We start from the raw sequence: 22,280 nt of genomic DNA, 5'->3' as shown, positions 1-22,280 counted from the left end.
GAGACCCACGATAAAAGCATCAAATCACATTTTTATTCCTCTTTCCCATCTACTCTGTTCATACCTGACTCCTTTCTGTTACTATTGTTGAAACCTTACTATCCATTCTTGTAAAATCTACAGTGGACTGCAATTTCCAGTGTTATATTACCATAGAAATTTTTAGTTGGGAAAGTAGTTGAAGGAGTTGAAATTGGGAAATGAATCAGGAGCCAGTTAAGGAATTCAGGATGACTTAGAACTTTATATGCTATATTATATTTCACAAAGATTCAGGTTTTCTGATTTCTGATCTTGTATTTTTATTATTCAGTCTTTCCTTAAAAAAAAAAATCTAAGAAACAACATTAAGGGTAATGAACATAAACATCATTTGTTCTGTCAGTCCCTCTTCCTTCTGTACTCCTCCACTAGATGTCCTCTTCCTCTTTCTAGAATTCCCCATCCTAGAATGAGCTCTTGCTAGAATCTAGAGTACAATTTTCCTGTTTTTTTTGTTTTTTTAAACCAGGAATAGGGCATAGGATGACTCCTGCTATAATCAAGACAACTGTTCTCTTTTTCCTCAGGAATCATCAAAACCAATAGATTGTACTCTTTTAGACCTAACCATGAAAATTGTTTAGTTTATTAATGATTGATGATAATAGAATTTTTGGCAATTTGGATTAAACTGTTGTTTAATTGCTTGTGAAAACTGTAACAATGAGTTTTAGATGATATAAACTGTTACCTCCGGCTTAAAGAATGCGAAAGTAAAAGTCTACCACTAAGAAATAACCATGAGAAAATAAATGTTGGGCACCCATATTCTAAAGGTTTATACTTAACCTCGTTGTTGATGTCTGTATTCATTGTTGTTCCGGCTAAACTTTGTTTTCCAGAACCAAAAGTCTTGCCATTCTTACGACCACTTTTGTTGATAATCCTGTACTAGAACCCTTTGAGGAGAGGTGTCATAACATATAGGGATGCCATTATTCGTCAGAAAGAACTGATTTACTTACTCTCTTACTGGAGAATATTAAACTTACCCTATTAAAATCATAATTAATAGCCCTGTAATTTTGTTGGGAGGCTTTAAAAGAGGTACATAATTGTGCTAGCTTAGATGTACCTATAATTTAATCTTTCTGTATTTCTGGTGGTAAGTTATTTATATTTTAACTTGGAGAAAGATTATGTTTTACCTTTTTATTTTCTAAGGAACTGGCATTTGATCCATATGAATCATATGCTCGAGATATTTTACGGCCTGGTTTTCATGATCGCTTCCTTAGTCAGTTATCAAAGCCTGGAGCGGCACTCTATTTACAGGTATAGTAATTTTTAAAACAAGATATATGATGTCTGAAAAGTAAACTTAAAAAAAAATTAATTACTTTGTTTTTTAGTCAATAGGCGAAGGTTTCAAAGAAGCTGTTCAGTATGTTTTACCCAGGCTACTTCTAGCCCCTGTTTACCACTGTCTACATTACTTTGAACTTTTGAAGGTAAGAAAACTCTTACTGCTATTTATAAAACATTCAAATGTGATGCAATTTTTTTTATCAATTTATTTGTGAATTATTATGTGAGCACCCATGAGCATTGGTCTATATCTAATTGCTTTTTCTAGTTAAGAATAAAATGTAAATGAATCTGCAAAAGAGTGGCATATTTTCTCTAGTTTTAATAGTGAATTTTAAAGCAGTCATCAGATATTTTTATCTTGTGCCCTTTTTGCTTACAGGGCCAGTTGTTTGGAAACAACCTTGGACTTACGCATCCATGTCTCCATTTGGGGACCTCAGCAGATTGATTCAGGGACTTAGATAAGGGACCCAATGTAGAGAGAATGCCAAAGAAATGGAGAATATTAATCACCTAATTTTCATTGCTCAAGTTTGTAACTGTCTCTATAAAACTGCTTAACATTACTTTAGAAATAGTAAACTATGTATAATCCCAGTAAAAATTTCTTATGATCACAGTTCAAAATATTCAATTTAAGAAACACTGAAAGGAAAGGATTTTGATTTTTTTCCCCCTTTTCCTTTTTCGCACTTAAGGAAAAAGGGACCCTTAGTCTGTGTAAGTTATAATTCATTGGTGTAGCTCAAAGTGATTTACTTTTAAACTTCTTATGTATATATCTAATGATGTCTCCTTTGGCTTATGGATAATATGTCCTAAGAAAACATCAATTTTTTTTTCAAAAATTTAAAATAAGGAATGAAATAATAAACATACTCTGTTTACTCTTAATGAACTAGCCCCATAGAGACAAAATAAGACATGGGTTAATACTATTATTTCTTTAACTTTTAAAAGAATGTTTGCTTCATTAAAGAAAAATTCTATTTAATATCATGATTTTGTTATGGAGAATTTATTAGCAGAAATTATATTTACAGTTTGCAGGAGTACATGCTGAAATGGGCTCTCTATAATGAATCAGTGAACGAAGTCCCATCTTTTTACATTGTAGGAATTTGGACCTTAGTTAGATTTCTCAAGTAGGAATGTTTGAACTGGAGAAAGACCAAGGGAGTTAAAGGATTTAATCACCAAGCAGAATTACAGAGCTCTTAGCTCTCCATTCTAGACTGAAAACAGCATACCATTTAAGGTCTTTGGTAATATAGAATGATTATTTTAAGAGGATAATCAAGAGGAAGCATTTGTTATACAAAACCATTCTTTACAAAGAATTTATTATGACAAACCACAGTCCTAACAGGATATTTGCAAACAAGTTTGTTATATAGAATCCTTGTTCATAATAGTTTATTTGATAATGGGATTTTAACCTGAGACAGTAATGACATTCTGAAGCATTAAAGGCCAAATGAAACCTAGAAGCAGTTATTAATTTATAAGAAAGAACAAGAAGCTTTGATGAAGGTTGAAAAGGCTGTAAAATCTAATCAGCTTAATAATATAGGAAATTATTTACCCCCCCCAATACAGGCAATTAAAATTTTTAAAATTGTAAGTTGTGGTAGTAGAGTTTTTATTTTAAAACATCATTCAGCAATTTAAAAGATTTCTACTGGTTTAAGCATATGTATCCCTAGTTCATCTTACTGCCTAAAGTTCCATTGCAGAATTAGCAGTATATTGAGTGGGAAACCTTGCCTAATTAATCCCACAGACTGTGATCCCTCCTTTTTAATCTGCATTCCCTCAGTACTAAGGTATTATTTGTACTTATTTTTCAATTTCTATTTGTTGGTATGTTGCTTAATTAAATATTTTCAGTGAGCAGTATTTTCAAAGAATATTCTTTGAGATGCTAGTCCCATGAGATACTCTCAATAAAAAGTTGGTGAGGGGGGGATGTGCAGTGGTTAGATATGTTGGAGGAAGACTACATCCTTAATTATATACTCCTAGAAATTTTCAAAGTACATTAGAATATTAAAGACTTTATAAAATTGTGCAATAAAGCAATCCAATTGTTTTCTAGGGCTTCCCAAATTAATTAGACCATGAAACCCTTTTATATTTTTGTTTTATGTTAACACACAGTTTTGTATTGGTTTCAGGATAATGATTCAGTGATTCTATACATTCCTCAGTGCTCATCAAGAATCCCCTTTAACTACTTCAGGGGATCCTCACCTACCTCCCTCTGGCAACCATCAATTTGTTCTCTGTATTTAAGTCTTTTTGTTTGTTTGTTTGTTTGTTTGTTTGTCCTCTTTTTTTCTTTGTTGTTCATTTGTTTCTTAAATTCCACGTATGAGTGAAATCATGTGGTATTTGTCTTTCTGTCAGTGACTTATTTCATCTAGCATTACACTGTAGGTCCATCCATATTGTTGCAAATGGCAAAATCTCATTCTTTTTTGTACCTGAATAATATTCCATTGTATATATACACTGCATCTTCTTTATTCATCTATCAGTGGACGCTTGGTCTGCTTCCATGATTTGGCTATTGTAAATAATGCTGCAGTAAACATAGGGGTGCATATATCTTTTCAAATTAGTGTTTTTGTGTTTCTTGGGTAAATACCCAGTAGCAGAATTACAGGATCACATTTTTAATTTTTCAAGGAACCTCCATACTGTTCTCTGTAGTGGCTGTACCAGTTTACATTCCCACCAACAGTGCATGAGGGTTCCTTTTTCTCCACATCCTTACCAACACTTGTTATTTCTTGTATTTTTTATTTTAGCCATTTTGATAAGTGGAAGGTGATACCTCATTGTAGTTTTGATTTGATCAGTGATGTTGATCATCTTTTCATGTGCTCTGTTGGGCATCTGTATGTCTTCTTTGGAAAAATGTCTGTTCAGGTCCTCTGCCCATTTTCTAATTGGATTACTTGTGGGTTTGGCATTGAGTTGTATAAGTTTTTTAATATATTTTGGATAGTAACCCCTTACTGGATATATCATTTGCAAATATCGTCTCCCATTCAATAGGTTGCCTTCTTATTTTTGTTGATTGCTTCCTTCACTGTGCAAAAGATTTTTATTTTGGTATAGACCCAAAGTTTAATTTTGCTTGTTTCCCCTACCTGAAGAGACATATCTGAAAAAATGTTTCTATAGCCGATATCAAAGAAATGAATACCTGTTTTCTTCTAGGAGTTTTATGGTTTCAGGTCTCACATTTAGGTCTTTCATCCATTTTGAGTTTATTTTTGTGTATGGTGCAAGAACGTGGTCCAGTTTCATTCTTTTGTATGTAGCTGTCCAGTTTTCCCAGCACCATTTGTTGAAGAGACTGTCTTTTACCCGCTGCATATTCTTGCTTTCTTTGTTATAGATTAATTGACCATATAAAGTTTTATTTCTGGGCTCTCTATTCAGTTCTTTTGATCTATATGTCTGTTTTTTTGCCCGTGCTGTACTGTTTGGATTACTACAACTTTATAATGTATTTTGAAATCTAGGGTTCTGATACATCCAGCTTTGTTCTTCTGTCTCAAGATTGCTTTGGCTATTTGGGGTCTTGTGTGGTTCCATACAAGTTTTAGTATTATTTGTTCTAGTTCCATGAAAAATGTTAGTGTTTTGATAGGGATTATGTTAAATCTGTAGATTGCTTTGGGTAGTGTGGACATTTTAACAATATTGATTTTCTGATCCATGAGCATGGAATATCTTTCCATTAGTTTGTGTCATCTGAGTTTCTGTCATCAGTGTTTCACAGTTTTTGGAGTAGAGGTCTTTCACCTACTTGGTTAAATTTATTTCTAGGTACTTTATTATTTTTGGTGCAATTGTAAATTGGATTGTTTTCTTAAATTCTCTTTCTGCTACTTCATTATTAGCGTATAAAAATGTAACAGATTTCTGTATATTAATTGTGTATCCTGAGACCTTACTGAATTCATTTATCAGTTCTAGTAGGTTTTTTGTTTTTGTTTGTTTTGTTTTGTTTTTTGGTGGATTCTCCAACATAAAACCATTTTAAAACAATACATTTCTGGGGCACCTGGGTGGCGCAGTCGGTTAAGCATCCGACTCTTGGTTTTGGTTCAGATCGTGATCTCAGGGTCATGAGATTGGCCTGGTGTGAGGCTCTGCACTCAGCATGGAGTCTGTTTGGGATTCTCTCTCCCTCTCCCTTTGCCCCTAACCCACCCCTGTGTGTGTGCTGTCTCTCTCTCTTTCAAATAAATAAGTATATCTTTAAACCGTAAGAATTTCTGGAAGTTACTTGTTCTCTACATTTCACTAACCCTGCCTTGGTCCAGGCCCCCCAGCGTATCTTGCTGGGACTACTATAGTGGCTTCCTGTATGGCCTTTATGCCTCATGGAACTTTCAGTTTTAAAAAGTGTGGTTGGTTCCCTATCGACTTTGACGGAAAGTCTAAATTCTTTACCCTCTTTCCAGCTCATCTCAATTTTTAGCAGCCCTGGATGTATCAAACCTGTTCAGGATTCCACTTTCCTTTTGTTCTAATTTCCCTGGAATTTCTCTTCTATTTCTGCCTTCCCTTTTCATCTGAGAAATTCCTGCTTGTCAAAGAGTTTGTTCAAATCTTGGTTTCTCCGTCAAGTTTCCCTTGGTTCCTTAGGCTGATCCTTTTACCATGTTCCCTCTCTTTATACTTCCTCACAGAACTTGTCCCATTTTTATTGTCTACCTTGTTTTAGGCCGTGCTCCCCACATAATGGATGTGAGCCCTGAGTAGCTTTGAATTCTCATGCCTAGTAGTGTCTGGCACTTAGACAATAAATGCTTGTTAAAAAAAATTAATGACAGGGTGCCTGGGTGGCTCAGTCGTTAAGCGTCTGCCTTCGGCTCAGGTCATGATCCCAGGGTCCTGGGATCGAGTCCCGCATCGGGCTCCCTGCTCAACAGGAAGCCTGCTTCTCCCTTCCCCACTCCCCCTGCTTGTGTTCCCTGTCTGGCTGTTTTTCTCTCTGTCAAATAAATAAAACTTAAAAAAAAAAATTAATGGCAAAAATAAAACAAAAATAAGTAAGCTTTCCTTAGAATTCCTATAAATGTCTTATATTTTAAAACAAGCTTAATTGGGGGCACCTGGGTGGCTCAGTCTTTAAGCGTCTGCCTTCGGCTCAGGTCATGGTCCCAGGGTCCTGGGATCGAGCCCCGCATCGGGCTCCCTGCTCCACGGGAAGCCTGCTTCTCTCTCTCCCACTCCCCCTGCTCGTGTTCCCTCTCTCGCTGTGTCTCTCTCTGTCAAATAAATAAATAAAATCTTTAAAAAAAAAAAAAAAGAAGCTTAATTGTAAATTGTATGTAATTACACTAATTTTGGAAACTTAGAATTTTTTAATAAGATTTATTTATTTGTTAGAGAATGAGCACACGAGCAGGGGGGAGTAGTAGGAGGAGAGAATCTGGGACCCCTGGGTGGCACAGTTGGTTAAGCATCCGACTCTTGGTTTTGGCTCAGGTCATGATATCAGGGTGTTGAGATCAAACCCCTCTTAGGACTCCATGCTCGGGACGGAGTCTGCTAAAGTTTCTCTCACTCTGTCACTCTCTCTCTCTCTCTCACTCTCTCCCTCTCTCCCTCTCCCCCTCCCTGTGCTTGCTCATGCTCACTCTCTCTAAAATAAATAAATAAATCTTTAAAAAAGAAGAAGAAGAAGGAGAGAATCTCCAGCAACTCCCCGCTGATCACAGAGCCTGATGCAGGGCTCAATTCCATGACCCCAAGATCATGACCTGAGACAAAATCAACATTCGGATGCTTAATGGACTGAACCACCCAGGTGCCCCGGAGACTTGGAATTCTTTAAACTTTAGCTAAATAATTAAGTAAGTGTAAGACTTGAATACTACTAAAACTGAAAAATAATACTCTTTTTTCAATGTGAAGTTTAATTTGCTTTATTAAACAAATTTATAGTTGTTACTTGGGACTATGTAAATATGTTGACCATATAATCTAAGGAAAAGTAAGTTTCCCTCAATTTAAAAAAATTGGGTTCAGATCTATACTGTTATATGTACATTAGTGTATTCATTTCTTAGGGCTGCCAGAGCAAAGCACCACAGACTGCGTGGCTTAAAAACAATAGCACAGCTCTAGAGACTAGAAGTCCAAAATTAGGGTGTCAGCAGAACCATACTCCCTCTCAAGACTTTAGAGCAGAATCCTGCCTCTTAGCTTCTGGTGGATCCTAGCAATCCTTGGTAGCTCTTGGCTTGTCAGTGCCATCACTTCATTCCTTGCCTCCATCTTCACGTGGCTTTCCTCACAGCTTCACATTCTTCTCTTATCTCTGCATCCAAGTCTCCTCTCTCTCTCTCTCTCTTTTTGTTACATAAATTAACCCATTTATTATAGGCTAGCAATGTTTCAAATGGTGGAGCTTCTGCTGGTCTTTCAATTCCTTCAGTCTTCTGATGGCTGACTTACTGTGATGGCAGAAGTGGTGTTGTAGGTCCAGGCGCCACCAGCGACGGTTTTCATGCAGGAGCCACAATGCCAGATCCTCACAGCTCATCTTTTCATCTTGGTTTTGCCACAGAAGGAGCAAGTGTACTTGGCGTGCTGGCTTATTTCAATCTTCTTCACCATTTTCCTGAGGGAGGCACCATAACGGGTCCCCTATTTACCCATGATTCCGACCTTCTTGGTGTGTTTAGCCATGTTGCCGCAAACTAGGTCTGGGCTAAAAAGAGTTTATTTATTTATTTGAAAGAGAGAGACACAGCGAGAGAGGGAACACAAGAAGGGGGAGTGGGAGAGGGAGAAGCAGGCTTCCCACTAAGCAGGGAGCCCGATGTGGGGCTCGATCCCAGGACCCTGGGATCACGACCTGAGCCGAAGGCAGACGCCTAACGACTGAGCCACCCAGGCGCCCCGCCTTGTCCTCTGTCTTACAAAGGTGCTAAGTCAACAGGTGTAAGGCCCACCCTAATCCAATATGACCTCATCTCAACTTGATTATATCTGCAAAGACCCAATTTTCAAATAAGATAACATTTGCAGGTACCAGAGGTTAGGACTTGAACACAGTTCAACCCATTACAATTCGTTTTTGGTATGCTATAGAATTATATTCATTTTTGGTTTTCTGATTTTCCAGTATATAATGACTTTCTTAAACCCATATATATAGTTTTATATTAAGCCAATTTAAGTATCATTTCATTCTGATCTTAGATTTTAAAATTTCATTTTAGTCATAAAAATCTAGTGAAAAGCCAACGGACTTTTAGCAGGATGGACTATAGGCAGGTAAAAACGGACACGAATACAAAATTACTAACTTAATCATCTGAATAAGACTACGTGTATATAATTGGGTTTGGGGTTATCATGTATGCTTTGTCTTAAATGAAAAAATAGAATATTTAACACTTAAAATCTCTATACCTTTCTTAGGTTTTATTGGTATTAAAAAGTACAAGATTAGCAAAATAATTGAGAGAAAACATGTCCGAGTTTAATTTTAACAGATCATTACAACCATGTGTTTTTAAGTAAGATTAAATTGAGGACCAACAGAATAGTAAGTATTGTAGTTGATGTTATTTCATTATAACATTGCGGTGTTCATCTTGATCACAAGCTTTATTTTAGAAAATAAGAACACTAACAACTTTAATCTGAAGACTCAGATGGTTAGACTCTTGCTATATGTTAAAATTTAACATTTTGGGGCACCTGGGTGGCTCATTTGGTTAAGCGACTGCCTTCGGCTCAGGTCATGATCCTGGAGTCCCGGGATCGAGTCCCGCATCGGGCTCCCTGCTCGGCAGGGAGTCTGCTTCTCCCTCTGACCCTCCCCCTTCTCATGTGCTCTCTCTCTCTCATTCTCTCGCTCTCTTTCAAATAAATAAATAAAATCTTAAAAAAAAAAATTAACATTTGGTTGCCTGGCTGGCTCAGTTGGTGGAGCATGTGACTCTTGATCTTGGGATTATAAATTTGAGCCCCGTGTTGGGTGTAGAAATTAAAATAAAATATTTAAAAAGAAATAAAAAAAACAAAATTTAACATTAAATTTTCTAATATTCCTAGATTTTTTGCATAGCACACTGATTTGAAGATTGACCCCTTTTCCCCTTAAAATCGCAAATACTACAAAAATTGTAGCTGCAAATGTTTAAGTACAGGAATTGTGGAAAAGGATTATAGATAAAAACTTAGAACTGAATGGTACAATGAGTGGAAAATTTAGGATAAAAAATTGAGAAATGTTAAAATTAAAAGATTTTATCCTCCCAAAATAGTCTTTAAAAAAAAAAAGAATGCTAAACAAGGGGTGCCTGGGTGGCTCAGATGGTTAAGTTTCTGCCTTTGGCTCAGGACATGATTCCAGGGTCCTGGGATCAAGCCCCACATTGGGCTCCCTGCTCAGTAGGGAGCCTGCTTCTCCCTCTCCCTCTGCTCACCCCCCCACCCCCGTGTGCACATGTTCTCTCTCTCAAAATAAATCTTAAAAAAAAAAAGAAAAAGAAATCTGCACTACAAACATCTTGTATACGTTTGTTAATGGCTTTGGTTTGCTGCTTTTCCAGTTTGGGAGCTGGACAATATCAAACATGTACTCTAGATCATTTTTATCTTTTTTTTTTTCATGTTCTGTGTCTGGTTTAACTGCTATATGCTTCAGACCATTTTTTATTCTGCCCATGAGCTGATGACTTAATACCAGCAATAAGAGAAGGTTTAGAAAACATAGCTTCTGTCATAAAAATAAGTCCAACAGAGGTCTGTCTAGCTTCCATTCCCTTGAACTAGATTTCTAAATTTGGAAATTCTTATCCAGAAACCATGAACTCAAACCAATGAGCTAAATGGTATTATATCTGACTGCAGACGTTAAATGTCTGAAGTTAAGCATAGGGTAGTGAAATTCAGTAGCCATTGTAATAATAAAGCTGACTATTGTATTACTCTAATTTTAAATTTTAAATCAACTAAACTGTGGGGTGCATTTATTATTTTGGTAATTTTTTCTCTGATAAAAACAGAGAGATGGTTTTAAAAGGTATTTTATTTTCGTAAATGAGTGTTAACATCTAACACTTTTTAGGGTTGATATTCCTGTTTAAAGTTTCAAACTCCTTTCCACACTTCAGATTTTAACTTGCTTTTCCATTATGCTTGCATTTTCTGCCATTTTTATTTCATTTCCTCTCCTGGAACTCCAGTTAATGTATGTTGAACTACTTTGTGTTGTCCCACAGATCTATGAGACTGTTCATTTTTCTTAAATTTTATCCTTCCTTGTTCTTCAAATTAGTAATTTTTATTAATCTGTCAGTAGAACTATTAGTTATTATCTTGCTTACTGTAGAACTTCCATTTGGATTTTGTTTTACAGTTTCCACAGGCTCCCTGTCTGTCCACTCAGTAAGACCATGTTTTCATTTAATTCTTTGAACATGATCATAAAAGCCACTTTGAAGCCTTTCTTAAATTCAACACCTGGGCCCACTTGGAGTCATTTTCTATTAACTGACTTTTCTCCCCCTGAACATGGGTTACATTTTCTTGTTGTTTGCTCGTTAACAATTCTGGATTCTATTGTGTTGAGGATTGTTGGGGTTCTTGTTTTTGGATTATTGTGTTTTGCTTTACTAGGCAGTTAACTTTCCTGGACTCAGCTGCAAATTTGTCTCTTCTATATTGTGAAGCAACCGATATCTCTGTTCACTTTCTAGGATTTCCATATGCTACTTTTTTAGCTGATTCTCTTGGGTCTCCCCTACACATGTATGATTTGGCAGTCAGACAAGTGTTTGGGCAGAGATTGTGTTCAGATTTGGGGGCACAGTCTCTGTGGTTCCCTTATGCCCAGAGATTTCCCCCTTAATTTCCAGCTACCCTGTCAGCTTTAAGCTTTACCCCCTGGCACCTGAAACCAGTAAGGCTTCAGCTTTCTGCTACCTGAGCTGTGTACATTTGGGGAATAAACTCAGTTCTTTAAAAGCCTCAGAACTCATCCATTAGAGTTCTGTCTTTCAAGAATAGATTCCTCTTTGGTCTCTGCCTGCTTTTTTGCCAGGCTTCCTCGGGGTCTTTCCATGCATGTAAGGGTTTAGCAATCAGCCAGGTACCTGGAGAGAGTTTATTTTCAGATTTTGGGTTTCAGCCCGTCAGCAGTTCATTCATTTCCAGATTTCCCCCTTAAATTTCCTCTTAAACTGTGCTCTTTTATCTCTAGCCCATAGAGGCTCTTTTCCTCTCATTCTTTCCCACTGTATTGCCATGAGAGTTTGGGGAAAGCCTGAATCTCACAAGTGTATACACCTGCGAGTTGTAGCTTTTCAAGAGTAATTGCTGCTGCTGGCTTATGCTTTCTTTTAGGTGTTTTCCAGTGCCTACAAATAGTTATTTTTACATTTTGTCCAGATTATATAATTGTTATCTGTGGGAGGGCTCTCAAGACCTCTTCACTTCACTACCGTTACTGGAAATTCTTGCATTTTTATAGCTTTTCTGCAGTATTTGTTATGGCTATGGTGTTTACAGCAGTAGGAGGGGCAACAGTGAAGGACGAATATTTGCTAATTTCATTCCGAATGGAACTTGATGGGCTTTCCCCTGTTGATCTGCCCTTTTGAGTTTTTTTCCACTCAGCTATCAATATTCTAAATAGTTTCTAAAAATATACAAAGGACCACACTTAATTATCTCAATAAAACTTGTGACTTTCCTCAAAAAGCTTTGAGAATTTTGCTTTTATTTCCTAACAATGAATTATAAGTTATGTTATAATTTACACTTTAAGATTTCATTTTTATATTGGCTAATGTAATACACTGGCTAATTTAATACAGATATTATATAAATTATAATTATGGAAGAACTATACTACTTATACTATAAATTTATACTGTTTATACTACAAATTTATACTGTTTATTCTATTTCCCTTGGGGGAAAATGGGGGTTTAGGCTGATTAAGTAAAAGAAGATCAAATTTTGTTAATATCATTGACATCACTTACTGGTTGAAATTTTGTATATTTTAAGAAAATTATCTGCATATATGAAATCACTACTCATAAAATAACTTTTGAGGGGAAAGGAACTAATTATGAAATGTACTTTCTAACTTAATGAGTAGTATGAGTAATTGAAGTCTGCAGACAATCTCTAAATCTCATTTTAGTTATGAATTTCATCTTTTTCACCCATACTTTTTAGTTGTGCTGCTACTATAAAAGAATAGTTGAGGGTTATTGCATTTCTTATGCTCAGCCTTAATGGGATGTGTGAATTATGAGATAGCAAAGAGTCAGGAGCAGTTGGCTTAATTCGTTGGTTTCTGGAATAATTTGGATAATATTCCATACATTGGTTTACAGGACTAGTAAATTAAATTTACCATTTGACCGTGTATTTTCCACTTTGCAATCTGTTCTTAGCATCTCATCAAAGAGTATACAGGTAACCATTCCACAGTCAAAATACGATCCCCATATTTGCTTGTGTTTTCCCATTCTGTGATAAGCTTTTTATATATACACAATATTTAAGATAAAGATAAATCTTAAACAATTATATATTTCTTGATTGTATATTTTATCATCCTGTGCATTGCAATTTACCTATTTGAATGGAATAGTTTTTACTTGGTGAATATTTTCTTAATAGGTATTTCAAAGTCATATCAGTTTTTTAGGTAGTGTATTGAAAAGGTTCTTGAACTGAGGTTCAGAAATCGTGGGTCATGCCTGCCTTCGCCATCAAGTACATGGCAGTTCCTTCATTTTATATAATCTCATGTTGGAAAATTAATTTCTAGATATAAAAACATGAATTCAAAGGTTTTGTGTTTTTTTATTTTATTTATTTATTTATTTATTTTTAAAGATTTTATTTATTTATTTATTTGTGAGAGAGAATGAGAGAGAGAGAGAGAGCACATGAAAGGGGGGAGGGTCAGAGGGAGAAGCAGACTCCCTGCCGAGCAGGGAGCCCGATGCGGGACTCGATCCCGGGACTCCAGGATCATGACCTGAGCCGAAGGCAGTCGCTTAACCAACTGAGCCACCCAGGCGCCCCGGTTTTGTGTTTTTTTAAACAAAAGGAAGCCATTCTATGTGAATCAGTTGAACTCTTTGCCACTGCTTTGTTTCTGTAGCAAGAATAAGCCACCCCTTTGATGGTAGTTAGCTTCAGTTATTCTGTACCAATGCCCAGTTTAAATCAGCCATGTTAAGCAAAAATGCTTATAAGAAAGGTCATTTATTACATTGAAATTTATTTTAGATGTTTGAGTAATGCTATGAAGGTAAAAATTGCATTTAAAAATTACTTCATTAGTAAAGTCTTATGGGTTTGACATAGACTTTGGGTTTGTGGTTTTAAAATGTATTAACAATATTTTTGAGATATTGGTATATTCTGTATGTGAAATGCTATAGTTAAATAGTAGATAAATGACCCAGAAGCTTGAAACATTTTTAGAATAGAAAATCAAATGCATGTCTAAACGGATTTGTTACTTTCATGCTCTTTTTATGTGTGCTAAAACTGTGTTTTTGTATGACTTACGGTATGTTTGCCTGAATTAATAATATAAAAAATAAAAGGGTAGAATATGAGGGACCCAGTATTCTGCTACCTCTTTGTGCCAGCTCTTTAAGACTAAAAAATTACTTTGTATCCTATTGAGTCGAATATTTGAGTGATTACATTCTGAAACAACTCAGTGCAGTAGATCTCTTTAGTGGTGCTTTTGTTACACCCCATACAACTTTGTCCTTTTTTTTTTTTTTTTTAAGATTTTATTTATTTATTTGACAGAGAGACAGCAAGAGAAGGAACACAAGCAAGGGGGAGGGTCAGAGGGAGAAGCAGGCTTCCCGCGGAGCAGGGAGCCCGATGAGGGGCTCCATCCCAGGACTCTGGGATCATGACCTGAGCCAAAGGCAGACGCTTAATGACTGAGCCACCCAGGCACCCCTAATTTTGCCCTTTCTTAATGAACATTGCTTTCAGTGTGAGATTGCTGCCTTGGAAGCCAAACTCAGTAAGGTTAATGGTAACATTTAGTCCCCCAAAATTCTGCCATGTGAGAGGTAGTTTTAGAGTGATAGGGATAGAGAGTATTTTGAGAGCATGCCCAAAGTCCAGCCTTCAGCCTACTAGTAATATCCATGAAGTAAAAACATAATAGCTTTCTTTTATGAACACTTGGCTATTGACTTCCTTTAATCTAGCTGGCCATACTGAAGAGCAATACTATGAGTAAATGATATCTAAGTACTTTTTGATATATATAAAAGTTTTTTTATCCTTTGGGAAAAAAACATTTTTCCCTTTTTTTCTGGGGGATTATCATGAAACAACACAATTGAGACTAAAAAGTGCAGATTAAGTAAATTATTTTTATAAAATGGTTTAGGCTTTGAGTAAGAAATACGTTTACTTTTCACAAGTCATCAGTACGTGTATGTGTGTATAACTGATCTTTATCAGTTGAACTGGAAAGGAATGTGTTGTTGATCTTTAAGGAGTATCTCTTAAGAACATAAAATCCTTAAAGTAATAATGAATAATTATGCTCATTGAAAAGTAAACCTTTACAAATTACTTTGAATATTTTATGGTTTTATTTCTCATGGCTTTTCCTTTATGACAGAGAGTAAATGTTCTTAAATGTTGCATGAAAACTACTGATAAATGTTATTTCTTAACTCCTTCTCTTTGGCAGCCAGAAACAGGGTGAGAAGTTGACTGAATTCTTGTCATTTGTTATAACTCATACCTCAGTTAATTGCTTGCTTGAATTATAGCCACCTGTTGTATTGACAATTCGTAGTTATTGATGACTCAATCCTTATTAAGTACAGACTTTCTGTCTAGCATATATAGTATATTTGCCACTGACAGAAAATGTGCTTGAGTTTCGCTAATATGTACACTTCTAGTTTTACTCAAAATCTTGTCATGTGAATACTGACAAAGTTCATGATACTAATGTTAATTCTGTAGTAGAACTATGAAGAAAACAACTTAGACTTATACTGTATATCACCATTTACAAAGTACTTTGATTTTTAATAAGAACCCCATTCAGTAGGCAGGGCAGGCATTTTACAAGCCTCATTTGACAGTTGGGAAAAGTGAAACTCAGAAGTCAGATAATCTGCCCCATAGTCACACAGAAGTAGAAGCAAAATTTGGTCCTAGGTTTTGTGTCTTCAAGTTCCTCTCCACTATATTGCATCCTTCCCTGTGTATTTATCTTCCTAATCATCCTGTTGTTACAATGGTAGTGTTGGAATCAGAAACCTAAGACCAAGTTCCATGCTTGAGAAAAAAATCTCATCTGTGTGCTTCCTGCTGTGCAAAATCCTCTGCTGGTTAAGAAGATAATTTATGGGCGCCTGGGTGGCTCAGTTGGTTAAGCGACTGCCTTCGGCTCACGTCATGATCCTGGAGTCCCGGGATCGAGTTCCGCATCAGGCTCCCTGCTCAGCAGGGAGTCTGCGTCTCCCTCTGATCCTCCCCCTCTCATGCTCTCTCTCTCTCTCTCTCATTCTCGCTCTCAAATAAATAAATAAAATCTTTAAAAAAAAAAAAGATAATTTATGTCCCTCATTTCTTTTCAGTCATATGCATCTGAGAAACTGCACATTACTGCCTGTCACAAGGTGTGACATCTTTAACACTGCTTCTGCTCTTTTTTTTTTTAATGTGGAAAACTTGGTTGCATGTTGATACAGAAAGTAGTACATAAAGAAGAAAATGCTTTTTTAAAAGAATATATTTTATGACACATCTAAAAATTTTATTGTGGCAGAAAGAGTTGAATCACTGTTATTTTCATTCTTGAATAAAATGAGCTGCTTATTCTTTTTGTCCAAAACTGTCCTGCGGGTTCAGCTTTGTCATTTTGACTTTGCAGCAGTTAGAAGAAAAGAGTGAAGATCAAGAAGACAAGGAATGTTTGAAACAAGCAATTACAGCTTTGCTTAATGTTCAGAGTGGTATGGAAAAAATATGTTCTAAAAGTCTTGCAAAACGAAGACTGAGGTGAATATTTTTACCTTTTTAATAATCCTCCCTTTCACCCTGAATATTCTGGTATAAATTCAGGGATCCCAGTTCCCTCCTCACGTAAACAATGAAGAAAATAGTTTTAGTGACAAGCTTGGTCTTTCAGAGGAAGTGACATCAAAGCCAAGAGAATTTGTTATTGTTTGAAAAACCTTTCATATTTGTGCATTTTCCTTGCATACTCCCAGACAAGACCTCCTGAGAGTCAACTGGTAAGCTAAAGGAGAGACAGAGAAAAATGTCTTGAGTAGATTTATGTCAACATCATCGTTCTGTCAAAGTAAAATTCGTAGTGTCCTTTTTTTTAGGGATTATGTAACTTGAGGTATTAATTCAGATAACATTGCTTCCACTTTCTTAATTATAATATGTGCATGTTTGTTAGCTTTAGGTCTTGTCCACTTAAACATTTCTAAATAATTTTTTAAGTCTTTTAAATTATTTTTTCCCTATATTGGCTACTTTTTAATATTTGTCATTCTAAATATTTAGTAGCCAAGGTAGAAATAATCATTCCATAGCTAAATTTATAGAGTAGAAGTTTGTCAATAGTCATTGTTCTTTTTAGAGCACTAAAAAAAGTCTCTACTATGTTGCTGTAGTTCCTAAAATGGTACAGTATTGTAACACTAATATATTTGGAGAATTAGTGAGAACCTTCTCAGTGCAACTTTTTAAAATGTACTTTTACATTGTCCTTTATTTACATGAATTCTAGATTGTCTGTCGTCTGTGCACTAATAATGTTTTTTTTACTTTATCCCAGTGAATCTGCATGTCGGTTTTATAGTCAGCAAATGAAGGGGAAACAACTAGCAATCAAGAAAATGAACGAGATTCAAAAGAATATTGATGGTTGGGAGGGAAAGGACATTGGACAGTGTTGCAATGAATTTATAATGGAAGGAACTCTTACACGTGTAGGAGCCAAACATGAGAGACACATATTTCTCTTTGATGGCTTAATGATTTGCTGTAAATCAAATCATGGGCAGCCAAGACTTCCTGGTGCTAGCAATGCAGAATATCGTCTTAAAGAAAAGTTTTTCATGCGAAAGGTACAAATTAATGACAAAGATGACACCAGTGAGTACAAGCATGCTTTTGAAATAATTTTAAAAGATGAAAACAGTGTTATATTTTCTGCCAAGTCAGCTGAAGAGAAAAACAATTGGATGGCAGCATTGATATCTTTACAATACCGGAGTACACTGGAAAGGATGCTTGATGTGACGATGCTGCAGGAAGAGAAGGAGGAGCAGATGAGGCTCCCTAGTGCTGATGTTTATAGATTTGCAGAGCCTGACTCTGAAGAGAATATAATATTTGAAGAAAACATGCAGCCCAAGGCTGGAATTCCAATTATCAAAGCGGGAACTGTTATTAAACTTATAGAGAGGCTCACGTACCATATGTACGCAGGTAAGAAATAAAAAGTTGCCTGTCACTTTTATTTTCCTGCTTCCAGCTGATTTTCTTTGCTGCACAGGTCATTGTGCCTAAAATAGAAAGCAAACTAACAACAAAAGATCCTCCGCATTATTCCGAGTTCATTTTCCTTTGCCTAAAAATACTGCCATTTATACTTTTTCTACCACATTTACATATTATTTTTAACTTTACAACCAGAATTACAAATGAGAAAATAAAATCACTTGGCTAAACTTACCCAATTAGTGGCAGAAATAAAACTAAAAGTAGTGGTAAATCATCATCATTAGGGTCTAACAACCTTTACCTCTTCTTCTTTTTTCTTTCTTCTCCTTCCATTACTGAGATTATAAAGTCAGTAAAAATTTTGGTATACGTTCATCACCAAAATTGTGCTGGTAGTACAAATATGCACAGCATTGTTTTTTCTTAATTTCTATTCCTAAAACTTAAGTTTAGCAATCCTGAAAGTCATTAAAGTTTTGAGTATTTGTTTGCATTTTACAACCAATGTCATTTAAAAGAACAATTTTACCTTAGCAGGGCAGTTTTTAGAGACAAACATGTCCAGACTACTTAGGAAGATCAGTAGAGGCCGAATCAAATGTAATGTTTGAGAGTTAAGGAACAAACATAATGATTCTTTTTTTAAAGTAATTTTATTTCTTCTAGTAAAGTAACCCATGATAATCCAATGTTCCTCAACCTTCAACTTCTCTACACAATAGAAAGCTTGGAAATTGGGCAATACTGTAGCGTATGGTATAGTGGAAAGAGCACCAAATCTGGATTTACACCCCACTCTATCACAGTTCCTTAAGGTCCCAGAATCTCAGTTTCCATCTCAAAAATCAACATCGCAACAGCAACCTTAGAATGTTATTGGAAAGAATAGACGAACTACAACGTGTGAAAACTCTTTGTAAATCTAAATGTAAACTTACTTTCAAAGAATTTTTATTACAAAGACGTATAAACTCAAACGTAACTCTTATAACATAAATGCTGTTCTTAAGTAGTTGAACGTGAAAGTTAACCTCCATCCCAAACTTCTTGCTTAAATATATTCCTATTTCTAGACGTGTGTTTCTGAGGGAGGTCGATTTTTTTGTTTGTTTTGTTTTTTCATTTTTTTAAAGTCCTCTAAATAGGTTCTCAGTTCTCTCTGGAAGCTGTTCTGGCACCAGTTAAATTAAACTTTTAAAGATACCCATTAACTAATCCACTGTAAGAAAGATGAATAGCATTTGATAATGTTGATCTATTTGATTTGTTAAATGTCCAGTCAGAACTACTTAAATGGCCTGGAAACTATCAGGTCCTCTTTGCAAAAAAGTAAAATCAAGTTAGAATATTTTTATCAGTGATATCAAAGCACCTTTATGAATATAATGTTTCATTATCTCCACATGTCTCTGGAATAAATAAGCCAGGGTTTTGTTTTGTTTTTAATTTTTATTTGGCCTCCAATTGGTAGTTCTTTTGCTAGCCTTTTCCACAGTAAAATATTAGTGTTTTCTGTAGGCTATTAAAAGCAGTTTGGGTTCTCTAAAGAGATTCCATTTGGTAGTAGCAGGCAGTAGCTGAAACATGTTTAAGATAGTTTAAGAAGACTAGTCTGGGATTCCAATATTACTATTGATTTTTCACCTAGAAACTTCTGCAGTCAGTGTATTCATTTTACTGACTCAAAAATGAAAAAACAAAGCACAGGAAAGTTAAATAAGCTGCCTAGGATTTTACATGAAAAAGAAATAGATTATTCTGGTGTCTTTTTTATATATAAAACTTTTTGAGAGGTACAATTATCGGCAATTAATATGACCAACCTATTTTGTGATCTTCATCAACTTCTGTATACTCTTTAAGATCTAGAATACAACTACAAAAATGTTCATTAAATTCCTCGAAATTTGTGGTTGCAAAATGCTTATTTCTTTGCTTTTTAAAGAATTTTTAAGGTATTTATACAAGCTCAGATTGCTCTTCTTGCCACATTATTCTGATTTTTAAGGGTCTTAGAAGATTCACTGACTTCTTTAGCATAAGCATTCTAAACCGTTCATCCTTTTAAATTAAATACCTTTGTTTTGAGTTCTTAGACTGTTTAGAGTAAAATTAATCCTTGGATTTTTATCTACATAAGACAAAAGTTTTACTGTTTTTGGGGGGTTTTTTTCCTATAGAGCAGTGTAAGTGGAAAGTGCTAAAGAAGACTCACTAGTGTTTACTATCACACGTCAGTAGTATTGGACTTGGAAAGCATTTTCAGATTCCAAATTTTTTAATATAATTGTTTCTGTAAAACGATTGTTGATGATAAAGGTTTTTTTTTAAACTGCTTGCTGCATTTCACAGAACTTATTAGTAAGCAGTTGCAGAACTACAATTAAATATTTTCTGGGAACTGTGCTTTTTATTTTTTCAATGAGGACACTTTAAAACAAAACTTGAACAAGCATAGCTGAGAGTTTTTATGGAGTCTCTAGAGTTTTTTTCCTTAATGTACACGATGCTAGCCTAGTCTGTAGAATAGTACTTTTGCCATGATGTCTTATTACTTTTGATAGTTGCTCTTACTTATATAAACCTTTAGGTTTTGAATAGAATGGCATTTTAAATGGTTTTACTTCTAGTTAGTATAAAACACTGAAATTTCTAGATTTATAGGACTTTGCAAAGTTAAGTATATTCACATTTAAATTGACAAGATTGTTTTACTTTTTTAAAAAATAAAAGTTTTTCAAAAATTCCTTTCATTAATTTCTTGAGGAATAAAATGCCAGTTTTAGAAATGTTGTAGCCAAGTTTTTTTTTTACATTTTTCTTTTCTATCTTCTTTTGAAGCTTAATTGAATATTTTAACATAGGTCATTAAGGTATATTACTGGTGTAACTGGAATACACAAGCAGCTGTCATGAGTTGTGGTTCACGATACCTACAAATTAGTATTAATTACTAGTTTATTTGGGCTCCTCTGTAAGGTCTGTCACCGAACGTGTTACTGGCAATATGGAATGTGTTTTTAATAGATCATCTATGAACTCGTAAAACATGAAAGCAATTATTTTTTAAGGTCTCTTCCAGCTCAAATGTACTTTGAGTCCTTACTACAATAATAACAGATCAAGTTGCCATTTATTTTTAGAATTATTGGTCTGCTCTTTTTGCGGTAGTGGGGGGAGCGGTTCAGTTGGTTGATAGATATTTTTATTGGAGAACATTCAGTGCAAAATGGGCTGAAATAAAGGCTAAAATATAACTTGCACATTTTTATTATGTTGTACAGAATTATAATAAAAGACATTGGCTGTAATATATGAGAAAATTTAATATCCACTAAGCACCACTTACATTTTTTTAGGTTATGGATTGTTCAGAAATTGTCATAAAAACAAAGAAAAACTGGTTTAACCTTACTTAATTCAGACTTCACTGTGGCTTTAGCCAACTTGATCCCTCAGGTGTTTTTAACAATAATTCTGAAACAGCTATAGATTTGCAGTGTTAGACACAGGACCAATCCCTCAACTAACACACAAAAACCCAAGGCCCCTGAAAGTTATATGATTTTCCAGAAATCATACCAATTAATTGCAGAATGAGGACTAAAACTTAGGTTTCTTGATTCTTAATAGACTGTACTTTTCACCATGTTACAGTGACTCATGTAAGGCAAATTTTTTTAATTATTAAAATATATTTTTTATTATGTGTATCAAATAATAAAAATAAAGAGAATTTCCTGGTTGGTTTGAATTGCCAGTAATATAAATGGCTTGTTTCTTATTGGGCAAACACAGGTTTACTATGAAGATTTAAGCAGAGTAATTTTTTTCTCTTATTGAAATAGGTAATAATAGATAAACTTCCATTTTAATGCATAGATTTTAGTATACAGTTAGATATTGGGCATCATAATTTTAAATTTTAACAAAACCCAGTCTACTGGTGGTATTTGTAAAGGAAAGCTTTCTGGGAGAAAAAGTTAAATTTAGGTAAATTAGAAAATAATTAACTGTCACTTAAAAAGAAAAAAAGATTGCAACAGGGTCTTATGTGGAATCTGATTTATAGCTTGTCTCTCAGATCCAGTATTTCTGGACATAGACTAATTTGCTAACTGCATCAGAACTTTGGCATCCATTTCAAATGCTGGAGAGGGGACAGTATCTAGTCAGGTCATTCTGAATCTGGCAAGAATATGAAGAGACTTTCCTTACCTACCTTAAGAGGACCACAAAGCAATATATGTAAAGAAGAAGAGATGAGAGTAGGAATTTTACTTCTGTTTCAGAGTTACAGGAAGGAAATAAAGTACAAATTAATTATTGAGACTTAAAACAACATGAGTAAAGAAATGTTTGGTAATGGTGTGTCTGGTTTGATAGTCTTA

The 22,280-nt window shown here is 35.0% G+C and overlaps 1 protein-coding gene and 1 pseudogene across 3 annotated transcripts in view; one reads left to right on the top strand and one right to left on the bottom strand.

The window, feature by feature from the left end:
• Nucleotides 1–22,280, top strand: part of SOS1 (SOS Ras/Rac guanine nucleotide exchange factor 1) — a 142,862-nt gene that overhangs the window by 86,371 nt on the left and 34,211 nt on the right. For 2 of the 3 annotated variants that reach the window (XM_064572139.1, XM_045884465.3), the window contains exons 7-10: nt 1,207–1,317; nt 1,395–1,493; nt 16,301–16,428; nt 17,219–17,874. In XM_064572139.1, coding sequence (XP_064428209.1) covers nt 1,207–1,317; nt 1,395–1,493; nt 16,301–16,428; nt 17,219–17,874 — 994 coding nt within the window. The remainder of the gene's footprint in view (nt 1–1,206; nt 1,318–1,394; nt 1,494–16,300; nt 16,429–17,218; nt 17,875–22,280) is intronic. The other variant, XM_064572140.1, reaches the window with a different exon arrangement.
• LOC123850671 (large ribosomal subunit protein eL43-like) lies at nt 7,769–8,073 on the bottom strand (annotated as a pseudogene).

The sequence above is a fragment of the Mirounga angustirostris genome, unplaced genomic scaffold (assembly GCF_029215605.1).
Source record: "Mirounga angustirostris isolate CCGP_5_RB_7025 unplaced genomic scaffold, mMirAng1.0.hap1 SCAF_10, whole genome shotgun sequence".
Lineage (NCBI taxonomy): Eukaryota > Metazoa > Chordata > Mammalia > Carnivora > Phocidae > Mirounga > Mirounga angustirostris.
The sequence above is the reverse complement of the archived record's forward strand: the minus strand, read 5'-3'. Positions and strand labels throughout refer to the sequence as shown.